At 41.6% G+C, this 12,780-nt stretch overlaps 4 protein-coding genes across 5 annotated transcripts; 2 read left to right on the top strand and 2 right to left on the bottom strand.

Moving 5' to 3' along the window:
* Nucleotides 1-37: 37 nt before the first annotated feature.
* LOC108601991 (nucleosomal histone kinase 1) lies at nt 38-1,950 on the bottom strand. Its single transcript, XM_017989988.1, has 2 exons — nt 1,664-1,950; nt 38-1,607 (listed from the first exon to the last, which is right to left on the bottom strand). Exons 1-2 carry the CDS (start codon nt 1,874-1,876, stop codon nt 90-92), a joined length of 1,731 nt encoding a protein of 576 aa, XP_017845477.1. The 5' UTR covers nt 1,877-1,950; the 3' UTR covers nt 38-89.
* Nucleotides 1,951-2,191: 241 nt separating this feature from the next.
* On the top strand, nt 2,192-6,952 carry LOC108601654 (glutamate receptor ionotropic, kainate 2). Of its 2 annotated transcripts, XM_017989554.1 has the most exons (14): nt 2,192-2,441; nt 2,758-2,913; nt 3,786-3,880; nt 3,943-4,032; nt 4,095-4,252; nt 4,310-4,985; nt 5,042-5,211; nt 5,273-5,533; nt 5,586-5,717; nt 5,774-5,972; nt 6,030-6,141; nt 6,197-6,316; nt 6,370-6,416; nt 6,473-6,952. In XM_017989554.1, the coding sequence occupies exons 1-14, from the start codon at nt 2,348-2,350 to the stop codon at nt 6,719-6,721; spliced, it is 2,559 nt and encodes an 852-aa protein (XP_017845043.1). In that variant the 5' UTR covers nt 2,192-2,347; the 3' UTR covers nt 6,722-6,952. The 2 variants fall into 2 exon arrangements, with proteins under 2 accessions (XP_017845043.1, XP_033149898.1); XM_033294007.1 differs by lacking the exons at nt 2,192-2,441; nt 2,758-2,913 and adding an exon at nt 3,588-3,597.
* A 789-nt stretch (nt 6,953-7,741) lies between these two features.
* On the top strand, nt 7,742-10,776 carry LOC108601447 (ionotropic receptor 93a). The gene is made up of 10 exons (XM_017989345.1): nt 7,742-7,802; nt 7,859-8,011; nt 8,068-8,204; nt 8,262-8,370; nt 8,420-8,967; nt 9,019-9,121; nt 9,178-9,326; nt 9,384-9,557; nt 9,612-9,987; nt 10,040-10,776. The coding sequence occupies exons 1-10, from the start codon at nt 7,742-7,744 to the stop codon at nt 10,774-10,776; spliced, it is 2,547 nt and encodes an 848-aa protein (XP_017844834.1).
* A 106-nt stretch (nt 10,777-10,882) lies between these two features.
* LOC108602275 lies at nt 10,883-11,697 on the bottom strand. The gene is made up of 3 exons (XM_017990332.2): nt 11,613-11,697; nt 11,296-11,384; nt 10,883-11,234 (listed from the first exon to the last, which is right to left on the bottom strand). The coding sequence occupies exons 2-3, from the start codon at nt 11,371-11,373 to the stop codon at nt 10,914-10,916; spliced, it is 399 nt and encodes a 132-aa protein (XP_017845821.1). The 5' UTR covers nt 11,374-11,384; nt 11,613-11,697; the 3' UTR covers nt 10,883-10,913.
* Nucleotides 11,698-12,780: the final 1,083 nt, after the last annotated feature.

Below are 12,780 nucleotides of genomic sequence, written 5' to 3'. Positions count from 1 at the left end.
CATCAATGTATAATTTATTATTTTTTTAATGAGTGTTGTAAACTAACAAAGGTATATGTACGAATGTATGTGTGTAGTAAATTAGAAAATTAATGCCTGTACTTGCGCACGGTAACAGCAGGTGTTCGAGGACTACGCGTTGATCCTGAGCCTGGCGAGCTACCAGACTTTCCACTAGCCACTTTGCGCACATTAACGTTCCTGGTTGGCGTTTCAGCATTGGGTGTTCTAACGCTACTTGCTGATGTTGTTTTGTTGCTTGGTGTGCCATTTTTATTATCGCTTGAACCTTTCTTCTTGCGCCTGACATTTACAATAACATTTGCATCCAAGCTAACATCCAGTTCAACATTAAATTCGTAGGTTTTGTGGGGACGCGCTTGTGGAGTGAGATCGTTATTGATGGTGGTCTTGCCGGACCTGGCAGCACGTAGCGACAGCGCTGGACTATTCAATTTAGCACTGCTGCCATGTGTCTTGGGTGTTAAATCAGGCTCCAGCCTTGCTCGTTTGTTGGGACTTGCTGCCTTTGGCGTTGGCGTTGCAGGGGCAACACGTTTTTTGGGCGAAGCAACAGCTTTCGCACCATTTAGGCGTGGTGAAATTCTACTTTGAGCAACTGCTCGTGCAGATAACTTTCTGCTTGGTTTAAATGCTTCATCCTCCTTCTCGTCTTCGCTAGACATAATGATATCATCCGCTGATGAATCAGCTTTCAACAGTTTATTAGTTTTGGCCCTGCCACGCGGAGTTGCTTTCTTGGCAGGTGAACTGTTATTATTGTTGTTGCTGGTAGCCTTGAGCTTGAAGTCCAAATCACCGCTGTTCGCCACTTTCATTTGCTTAAGCGCATTGAGAAAGTAACAGCGACATTTGTCGTAATCTGGAGCTTCATTATGTGCCAGCTTGGCAACATACTTTATAAAATCAGCTATGGCTGCTGGTACGCCCTTGGGAAAAAGTGGTTTTAATGCAGCGCTTACATCCGTCATAAACGCTTCCTTAGCTTTTTGCACCTTGGCCGGCACTGTAAGCAGCTTGTCCTTAACCCAAGGCAACTCCACGCCTAACCATTCGATAAGATTATAGCCCAAGATTTCCAAATCTGCACGCCGTGTTGCCACGCCCTGATGTGCATCACGCGATGTGTACTCAATGGTGCCATTGTGCATTTTCTTCGGATCAGGTTTAAAGACGCCTGTAATATAATGTGAAGCCAAACCAAAATCCACCAAGTACGCCTGCGCGCCGCCGCCTTTCCCCAAACCGAGCAAGATGTTGGCTGCCTTGAGATCCGCATGAACGTAGCCCTTGTTATGAATAAATTCATATGCATCCAGCATTTGTATGGCCAGTCGATAGGCAGTGGCTTCGGGTAAACGCTTGCCATTCTGTTCAACGAATTTGGATATATCGCTGCCATAACGCGGCATAACTACAAACCTATGCTTCTGCTCATTTATGTCAACAGAGCCATGGGCCAGCATATGAGGCATTCCCAGTGTTTTGATGCCGCGCTGGTGCTTGTACTGGTTAATATCCTCTAATTTCGCATTTCGCAGATAGAAATGCATCTCGACAAAAAGTGGGCCATTTACATGCGGCTCCTGTTAAACAAAATGCTGTCATTAAAATAAACATTTCGAGTTAGGCAGCTACCTACGCATTTAATCACAGCATCATAGTTTTTTTCGCCATTGCGACAGGCTGCATAGATTTCACCAAAGCCTCCTATGCCTATGGAGGGACCAATACGCCATTGCCCTTTGGCTAGATCCGTTAGTACAGTGCCCTCCTTTAGCTTCTCTGGCATGGCATACAGCTTGCCCTTGGGCTTTCTAGCCGGCGCAGCTTTTGACTTTACTGCACGTGGCATTTTGCAGTTGAAACGTATAAATACAATTAAATTGTTTATAAAAATAAAAACAGATTTTGTGTGTGACACTTTGTACAAATGCTGCCGCAAACAATAAATCCCGCTTTATCGACCAGCCACCACGGACACATATTGCTGTCCACCACAATAAACAATATATCGCCTCGCTTTCGAAGGCGCCAAACGATATATTTTTAGCTATTTAAAAGCTGGACCCGGCTTTTCGAAAATCAACCAACCAACCAACCACCCAGCCACCCTTTGCATTTAAAAGAGCGAAAAATCAGTGGTCCATGCTCAGTTTCATCTCGAGCAGCCCACATTGCGGTACATAAAGGGAAAGCGGAAAAGATTGTTTGTAAAATGTGCGTTTAAAAACAAACAATAGTAGATGCTGTGCTGTGTTATCAGTGAACGCTTGGAAATTAAATACAAATAAATTAATTGGTGTGCTAAACAAACACAAACAAAATGCATAAAAGACAGTACAATAGGCTGCAGCTACTGTTGCTTCTGATGCTGCAAGTAGCGTTTACACAGGCGTTACCCGACATAATAAAAATTGGTGAGTTTTGAAAACAGTTGAGAATTTCTGTTAAATGAATTTTAAGGCATATTAAAGGAAAATTTACTTGAAGACATGCTCAGCAGCTTTTCTTGTGTTTCATCTTGTATCGATTTTTGCGCTCATCAACATAAATATAAAAAGTTTGTTTGCTAGTGTCTGTGTGTGTATACGAATACATGTCAATATGATGAAGCACATTGTCAGTGTGTGTGTGTGGTTTGTTTGTTTTGCTGCGTGCGCCAGCATCCGAGCTTATTACAAAAACAAATACTTATTTACCTGTAAGTAACAATAATTTGATTTGTCATTGCAGGTGGTCTCTTTCATCCATCGGACGACAATCAGGAGCTGGCATTCCGCCAAGCTGTTGAACGCATCAATACCGACCGCTCCATTTTGCCACGCTCCAAGTTAATGGCGCAAATTGAACGCATTTCGCCTTTTGACAGTTTCCATGCCGGCAAAAGGGGTAAGTACTTACAGTTGACATTACACCTGTCGCATTTTTTATTCAGCATAATACCGTTATGATTTATTCAGCTTATTTATCGCCTTCATTATACATTTTGTTGCTGTTCAAATCTGTTGTGAGAAATCTGCAATGCATATATGAAGAAAACATAAAAGTAACGTCTAAATATTTAATGCTTAAAAATGCTTAGATGCGTTTTTATATTATTTTGTTGAGAGCAGTGGCTTCTTTTATGTGCAAGCTTTAATTTGAAACTCGGCAGCATCGTAAAACGAACTCGAATGTCCAAGATTGTGATAAATGAGACAGAAAAGTCGTAAGACTTTTGGGACTCGTGCCACATTATGGAAAGCCAAAGTAAAATACGTTTAAGCACGAAACTAACAAGCTGCAAAAGGACGCACACGGACACCCACACACACACACAGATACAAGAGAGTGCAATTTTAACGTAAGCCTAGGGAATGCGATTGCCACTGTGTGTGGTTTACACACCACCCACCCAAATAGTACAAAAGGTAGATAAATGCAGGCTGCGGCTGAAAGTTGCCACACGTGCCACACAGTAGTAATTCGATGAGGGAATGAATGCGAGAAGCCAAAAAGGCGAAATCAAATTATGTTTGTTGCAAAGTGCAGTTGCAACATTGCAACTGCTGCATGTGTGGCAAGCATACTTCAGTCTGTTAACGCTACTTGGACTCGTTTCGCAGCATAGTCATAGGGCTAGAGATAAGCTAGCAAGGATTGGGAGCACATTGCATGAAAATCAATTCACAAAGTTTGCCAGCACATTTTACAATTTATGCACTAAAAGTTTTGCAATTTTGTTAGCTGCTATTAATACTGTGCTTGTGTTTTATTTACAGTCTGCGGCTTGCTCAACATTGGTGTGGCCGCCATATTTGGACCACAATCCTCCCACACTGCGAGCCATGTGCAGAGCATATGCGACAATATGGAGGTAAATAAATTGGGCAATCGCTTTAGCACAAATGTCGAAACTGTACCTAAACTTTTATTTAGATACCCCACTTGGAGAATCGCTGGGACTACCGACTGCGACGCGAGAGCTGCCTGGTGAATCTTTATCCGCATCCTAATACGCTTTCCAAGGTAAGTGCGCCTTTGTTTGTCTGTTACTGTGCGACTGTTGACTTTTGTCTATTTAAATTTAGGCTTATGTGGATATTGTGCGCCACTGGGGCTGGAAGACGTTCACCATTATCTATGAGAACAACGATGGCATAGTGCGGCTGCAAGAGCTGCTCAAGGCTCATGGCATGACACCGTTTCCCATAACAGTGCGTCAGCTTAGCGATGGCGGGGATTACAGGTAAGTTTGCATTACTAGCACAGACACTTGTACATTATTCCTTATGCTTGTCAACAGGCCGCTGCTCAAGCAGATTAAGAACTCGGCGGAGGCGCACATTGTGCTGGACTGTTCCACGGAGCGCATACATGAGGTGCTTAAGCAGGCTCAGCAGATCGGCATGATGAGCGACTATCATAGCTACTTGGTTACTTCACTTGATCTACATACGGTTAATCTGGATGAGTTTCGCTATGGCGGCACCAATATAACAGGCTTTCGTTTGATTAATGATAAAGTGGTGTCGGATGTAGTGCGTCAGTGGAGCATTGATGAGAAGGGACTGCTGCGTTCTGCTAATCTAACCACTATACGCTCGGAGACTGCGCTTATGTATGATGCAGTGCATTTGTTTGCCAAGGCGCTGCATGACTTGGATACATCACAACAGATTGACATACATCCCATCAGCTGTGATGGTCAAAGCACTTGGCAGCATGGCTTCAGTTTGATTAACTATATGAAGATTGTTGAAATGAAAGGTCTAACCAATGTCATCAAGTTTGATCATCAAGGCTTTCGCACTGACTTTATGCTGGACATTGTGGAGCTAACACCAGCGGGCATACGCAAAATTGGCACCTGGAACTCTACGCTGCCCGAGGGCATTAACTTTACGCGCACTTTCAGTCAAAAGCAGCAGGAAATTGAAGCCAATTTGAAAAATAAAACTTTAGTTGTGACAACTATATTGGTGAGTATTCATAATAGAGGATTAAGGCAGCTAATGTTGTTTATTTTACTTCTCAGAGCAATCCCTACTGCATGCGCAAGGAGTCAGCTATGCCGCTAACCGGCAATGATCAGTTTGAAGGCTATGCCGTTGATCTTATACACGAAATTTCCAAATCTTTGGGCTTCAATTATAAAATTCAGCTTGTGCCTGATGGCAGCTATGGCAGTCTTAACAAAATGACAGGGTAACGAAATTAAATTACTTAATTATTATTAAAATTTAATTGTATATTTTAAACTGCTTAGTGAATGGAATGGCATGATACGTGAGCTGCTGGAGCAACGCGCTGATCTGGCCATAGCTGATCTAACTATCACCTTTGAGCGTGAACAGGCTGTGGACTTTACTACGCCCTTTATGAATCTGGGCGTATCCATACTGTATCGCAAGCCCATAAAGCAGCCGCCCAACTTGTTCTCTTTTCTGTCGCCGCTTTCGCTGGACGTTTGGATTTATATGGCTACTGCTTATCTTGGTGTATCCGTGCTGCTGTTCATCTTAGCCAAGTTTGTTATGCTCAAATTGTAAAAACAATTTATATTGATAGTCTATTTATAGATTTACGCCTTATGAATGGCCAGCTTATACGGATGCACATGGCGAAAAGGTTGAAAGTCAGTTTACTTTGCTCAACTGCATGTGGTTTGCCATTGGTTCGCTTATGCAACAAGGCTGCGACTTTTTACCCAAGTAACTATGTTTTACTTTAGTTGGAACTTAATATACTAAACATACATAAATTTCAGAGCACTCTCCACGCGCATGGTCGCTGGCATTTGGTGGTTCTTTACTTTAATTATGATCTCATCTTATACTGCCAACTTGGCTGCATTTCTAACTGTCGAACGCATGGACTCACCCATTGAGAGTGCTGAGGATTTGGCCAAGCAAACTAGAATTAAATATGGCGCACTTAAAGGTGGCAGCACTGCAGCTTTCTTCAGAGTGCGTTAGCTAACTAAAGTGCTTAGCAATATTATTAATACCTTTGTTCATTTGCAGGACTCTAAAATCTCAACATATCAGCGCATGTGGTCCTTTATGGAATCAGCGCGTCCTTCTGTATTTACAGCAAGCAATGGCGAGGGTGTCGATCGCGTAGCCAAGGGCAAAGGTAAGCAGTCCACTCCATTTAGCAGTTAACCTAGACGCACTTTTATGCTTTTCAGGCTCTTATGCTTTTCTCATGGAATCCACTTCGATTGAATATGTTACGGAGCGCAACTGTGAGCTTACCCAAGTGGGCGGCATGCTGGATACAAAGAGCTATGGGATAGCCACGCCTCCAAGTAAACTGCTATAATATCAGTAATGTATGCTTAACTTAAATTAATATTTTTAGATTCACCTTATCGCACTGCCATCAACAGCGTCATATTAAAGCTGCAGGTATATCTTTAATTTAAATTCTCATGCTGTCAATTTAAACCATTTTCTTGCTTTAGGAGGAAGGTAAGCTGCACATACTGAAAACCAAATGGTGGAAGGAGAAACGCGGCGGCGGCAAGTGTCGTGTGGAAACCTCAAAATCATCTTCAGCTGCCAATGAGCTGGGCCTGGCCAATGTGGGTGGCGTGTTTGTGGTGCTCATGGGCGGCATGGGCGTGGCCTGTGTTATAGCTGTGTGCGAGTTTGTGTGGAAATCACGCAAAGTCGCTGTGGAGGAGCGTCTGAGTGCAATACTCAATGAATGAGGAAAATTGTAAACCCAGGATGAATGGGTCTAATAGCGGTCAAGAGACCATTGAATCAAAAAGATGAATTAAAAGCAGACTTTACTGCAAAACGGAGCATACCACATTTTTGGCAAATAATAGGGAAACAATCAAATCTGTTGTAATAGACAAGGTAACACCAATAGCAAATAATGCACAGTATTATATGAAGTCATATTTAGCATTAGACAGACAGACAGTAAATTTCAAGAAAGCTATTTAACTAATATGTAATCTATATATACTTATTGATATATAATGCACAGGTATTATGCTTAATACAGTTTCATATTATATATAGTACACTCTGTACTTCTAACAATCGAAATCGTATGCATTTATATAGTTATATACTTGACAGCATTTTGGGAATTGTACTTTAGTCTTAAGCATTACTTAGCTAAATTATAGTTACATATATATACAATAGAAGGGATTATAAACAATAACAACAATTTACATAAACAGTTTAAAATTTTTATAGATAAACCTTGGAACTAATGCTCATAGTATTTAAGCAAATAGCTCCCAGTGATTTGTAATAATTTCTAGCTTTAGAGCCCCCCAGAACCATTTTACTGTTCGCAAACCCCTTTATCTATTTAGATATATAAGATTGTAAAATGTAATTAACTTACACGCAATTTTGATGAACAATTTCATAAATATAATTAAATAAACGAAGTTAACACCGCAAACACAATAATTTTTAAGGGTCTTTTCTATAAATCGAAACACCTGCACGTTATTTTGACGTCGGCTGTCAACGCCTAACCGCAAACTGTCAATCAGGGTGAGGCTCCTGACTCCTTGAATATTTCATGTGCTCACAATGCGCGCAGCTCAATTGCCTCGCATTTAATTGGGTTTATGTTTTGTACTCCAAATAAGAATCTAAAAAGGTAAACTGCTGTTTTAGTAGCTTTCACTTTTCAGTTTGCTTTTAACGACGCCGGCAACATGATGTTAAAGCTTGGGCTTTGTTTAGTTCTTGGTCATATGCTAGCTGCTGTTAGTGCCAATGACTTTTCATCGTTTCTAAGCGCAAATGCTTCACTGGGTGAGCAATAATTAATACATATATATGTATAAATATTATAATTTACAATTTACAAGCTGTGGTTGTGGATCATGAATATATGGCCATGCATGGGCAGAATATAATGGCGCATTTTGAAAAGATCTTGAGCGATATTGTACGCGAGAATTTAAAAAACGGCGGCATTAATGTGCGCTACTTTAACTGGAATCCAGTGCGTTTAAAAAAGGGTAAGAACTTAAGTATAGTAAAGTTTCGTTGCAGCTGCTTAATGTTCACTCTTTAGACTTCTTGGCGGCCATAACTGTTACCGACTGTGAAAGCACCTGGAACTTTTATAAGAGCACACAGGAAACTTCTGTGCTGCTCATAGCTATAACCGATGCGGATTGCCCACGCTTGCCACTAAACAGGGCTTTAATGGTAAGCTAGGCACAGCTAAGTCTAAGCTAAATTTCAAGCTATAAATATTTTTTGTAGATTCCCATGGTATCCCAAGGCGATGAGTTTCCTCAGCTTCTGCTTGATGCTAAGGTGCAAGGCATATTAAACTGGAAGTCTGTTGTAGCTTTCGTAGATCAGTCCATACGTAAGTATTTGTAACATTGTATAACTGTATCTACTAAATGCTCTTGCAGTTGAAAATAATCCCATGCTCATCAAGTCCATCGTACATGAGAGCACTACGAATCACATACCACCAATCTCGCTGATTCTCTACGCGATTGATGAAAAGCAGCGTGGCCAACAAAAGCGCAAAGCTCTGCGCGATGCTTTAGCTCAATTTGCTCCTACCAAACATGAACTAAAGCGTCAGCAGTTTTTAGTCGTTTCCAAGTTTCATGAAGATATTATTGAAATAGCAGAGACTATGAGCATGTTTCATGTAAACAATCAATGGATATTCTTTGTGCTGGAAGAAGTGCGTCGTGATTTTGATGCCAATGCGGTAACAATGAACCTCGATGAAGGCGCAAACATAGCATTTGCCTTAAATGAAACAATACCACATTGTGCGGATACGCTTAACTGCACCATAGCTGAGATTTCCATGGCGCTGGTAACATCGCTATCACGCATGATAACTGAAGAGCTGTCCATTTATGGCGAAATTTCTGATGAAGAATGGGAATCTATACGCTTTACCAAGCAGGAGAAACAAGATGAGATACTGCAGTATATAAAGGTGCGTATACTTAATAAATAGTACGGCTTATGTGAGCTTGCTGCTTTATAGGATTACCTCAAAACAAACAGCAAATGCGCCAGCTGCTCACGCTGGCGCATTGAAACGGCCATTACCTGGGGCAAGAGTCAAGAGAATGAAATGTTTCGCAAAGGTAATTTAAAAACTTGTTAATTATTTAAACGCTTTTAGTTTTACATACTACAATAGATCCTGTGCGCGATTCAAACAATCGCAACTTTGAGTTTGTTAATATCGGTTACTGGAGTCCTTTGCTGGGTTTCAATTGCCATGAGCTTACCTTTCCGCATATAGAGCATCATTTTCGTAATATTACCATGGATATTGCCACCGCGCATGTGAGTCTTTGAATCAGCAATATAAGCATTATATATATTGGTTCAAATTGCTCGCAGAATCCGCCTTGGCAAATTATAACCAAAAACAGTCGTGGCGAAATAACAGAGCACAAGGGCATTGTTATGGAAATATTAAAGGAACTCAGTCGCGCTTTGAACTTTTCCTACAATCTGCATGATGTTACGAGTCCAGAGTTCGAGAATTACAACAACCAAAACTTAAATGAGAGCGTAAGTTGCAGCTCAAAGCGCAAACAGTTAGTAAGTAATTGTTATTTATAATAGGATGAGTTAGTCGGGTCATTGACCTACCGCATACCCTATCGCATAGTTGAGCTAGTGCAAAATAGCAAATTTTTTATGGCCGCCGTAGCTGCCACTGTGGATGAGCCGCACAAGAAGCCTTTCAACTATACGCAGCCCATAAGCGTACAGAAGTACACATTCATCCTGCGCCAACCGGATGAGGTTAGTCGCATTTACCTGTTTACGGCGCCATTTACTCTAGAAACCTGGGGCTGTCTCTTTGGCATTATAACTCTAACTGCGCCAATGCTTTATGTTGTAAATCGCTTGGTGCCTTTGCAAGAGCTGCAAATACGTGGACTCTGCACCATTAAAGGCTGCTTTTGGTACATCTATGGCGCGCTGCTGCAGCAAGGTGGGTTCGGCCTGCAGCACAGTTACCTATAGTAATGCTTACTTTATTGCAGGTGGCATGTATCTGCCACGCGCGGACAGCGGCAGATTGGTTGTGGGCTTCTGGTGGATAGTTGTCATAGTGCTGGTGACCACCTACTGCGGTAATCTGGTCGCTTTTCTTACATTTCCCAAGTTCCAACCAGGCATTGACTATCTTAGCCAACTGTTTAGCCACAAGGAAGTCACACAGTACGGCTTGCGCAATGGCACCTTCTTTGAGAAATATACTGAAACCACCAGCCGCAATGATTTCAAGCGTTTCATGGAGCAAGCTTTGATATACAACAGCACGCAGAGCGAGAATGTAGCCGCGGTTAAGCATGGCCAGCGCATCAACATTGATTGGCGCATTAATTTGCAGTTGATTGTGCAGCAGCACTTTGAGCTGGATAAGGAATGCAGATTTGCGCTGGGCAAGGAAGACTTTGTGGATGAGCAGATTGCCTTGATTGTGCCCATGCGCAGCGCCTACTTGCATTTGATTAATCTACACATAGGACGCATGTTTCGCATGGGCTTCATTGATCGCTGGCACAAGACCAATCTGCCCTCGATGGACAAATGTAATGGCAAAAATGTGCAGCGGCAGATACAAAATCACAAGGTCAACATGGATGATATGCAGGGCTGTTTTATGGTGTTAATCCTGGGCATTGTAGTGGCCGTTTGCGTGGCCTGCATTGAGTTCTGGTACCACAGTTTTGTTGTTGTAAAGAAAGAGAGCAAGCGCATCGTCTTTGCCAATTGAGAACACACGGAAGGCGTCGTTATTACAACTTGAAATTTGTAAAATAAGTTGTTTAATGGTTGGAAATTACTATATGAACATCATTTTGAATTAAAAAGATCGCGACTTCTGTTCATCAACTGTGTTTATTCTCCATCTTACGCCGAGTTGGCGTTGGGGCCACGACGGCGACCAAAGCCTTGCACAATGTTGACAAAGCGGCGGTTGTACTGAATCCTGCGCTTTGCACGGCCGGTCTTCTTCTTCTTCTTCTCCTGCTTCTCAACCTTGGGGGTCTGGCCCTTGACCTTACCGGCACGCGCCAAAGAACCGTGCACTTTACCACCAATCATGGGAATGGTGATGTCAAGCTCGAAAGAGCTCAGTGCGGTCACGGGCGTCTCATTGGTCAGCGTTGCACCCTCGCAGTTCAGGCTGAACTCCTCAGTGTCGAAGCCATGCAGCTGAGCCAGTTGGTTCTGGGCGGGCGAGTCATTAATAAAATGAGGTTAGGGGGAAGTTTTGTTGTGGTACGCTTACCTTGACGCCAGCGATGGTGGCATCCTGGGACACCTCCAAAGCCTCAATTGTTTCCAAGCCACGTACGAAAAGCTGCATATTGATGTGCTCTGAAAATTTAACAACACAATGTAAAAATTGTCATTCACAGCCGTACGCCTGTCGTATTGGAAAAAACACGTGTAGAACTCGGGCATTGCATTTCACAAGTTTTAGCCGTGTTATATATTGCATTTGATGCGTATGACATTGTTAATGTCTCACACTAACTATATATCACATTTTTATAGCAAAAAGCATTTAAAATTTCATTATTTTAGCAAAATAATTTTGCGTACCTTGTCACTTTTATGCGGATCTATCGAAAAGAAAGAAAACAGAGTTGTCAAATCGCATAGCTAAAAATAAATCGATGTATCGATATAGGCAGTGTTGCAGAATTTCATGCTAGCGTGAGCGAGATAAGCACATTACTACTGCTTTAGCCAAGCTTCGAACCTGTGTTAGCAAATAGCTTGGCGCAATAATAACTTTTTCAATTTATGCCTTTGAAGTTATGTTTAATTGCAGAAAAACATGAAGATAGTTTTAATTTGCGAATATGCAATGTAAAAAGATATAAGCAAAAAAGCCTGAGCATGTCTGCATTTGCAAAAAAGGCCAGTCAGACTGACGCCACCTTAGTCCAGGCAAGAATAGGAATTAGGTTAATCCTTGAGGTCTAGCCGAGCGCGCCCGATCTGACCCACATAAGTAATGTGCGGACTTTAACAATTTTGGAAAATGGGTCTGAAAAAGGACATTTAGGAAAGAAAGCGGCGCATGGCTGTGTTATTCTACGCCATTAGAATAAATATTGCCGCATTGTTTGTCAAACAGGACTAGATTAGTAACATAAACATTCGTCCATTGAATGCAAATCATAAGCCGATTTGACAAATTTACACGAATTATCTGCAACTAATGAGTAGCTTAAGTGGTACTAAGATTTTTTCTTCAACATAGAATCTCAAAAGTTTAACTAACATACTACATATTTGTTATATTAGAGTACTAATGAATGTCCTTGCATTTACTTCCGTTTCAGAAACATGGGTGGTTAGGTAAATAACAAGTTCATTCTAGATATATTTTGGTATAACCTTGGCCCATTCGCAAACACTTATATGATCGGATTAGCCTCAGATTAGGTATTGCGACCATTGCAAGGATTTGCGTAAACTCATTTGTCAGTTCCAATGCCGCAATGTTAAAATTATAATCATCTTTTGCATTTGCAAAAAGTATCCGGACTCCTGAATTTTCCAAACGCCGCTCTTGCCTCCATCCCGTCGGCTGCTTTTGTAATTTGATATTTTCGTTGTTTGCATACAAAAGGCAGCGGAAAAACAAATTATACTTGACCATAAAAACAGCAACAGTTACCAAATCGGCTTAGGTCTTCCACCTTTTTTTGTTTTCCCAACATAGGTTGCTGCTGTTTTTTTTTCCGGCACGCGAATTTCC

This window comes from Drosophila busckii, chromosome 3R (genome assembly GCF_011750605.1).
Source record: "Drosophila busckii strain San Diego stock center, stock number 13000-0081.31 chromosome 3R, ASM1175060v1, whole genome shotgun sequence".
Lineage (NCBI taxonomy): Eukaryota > Metazoa > Arthropoda > Insecta > Diptera > Drosophilidae > Drosophila > Drosophila busckii.
Note: the sequence above shows the minus strand (reverse complement) of the source record. Positions and strands in the feature narration are given on the sequence as shown.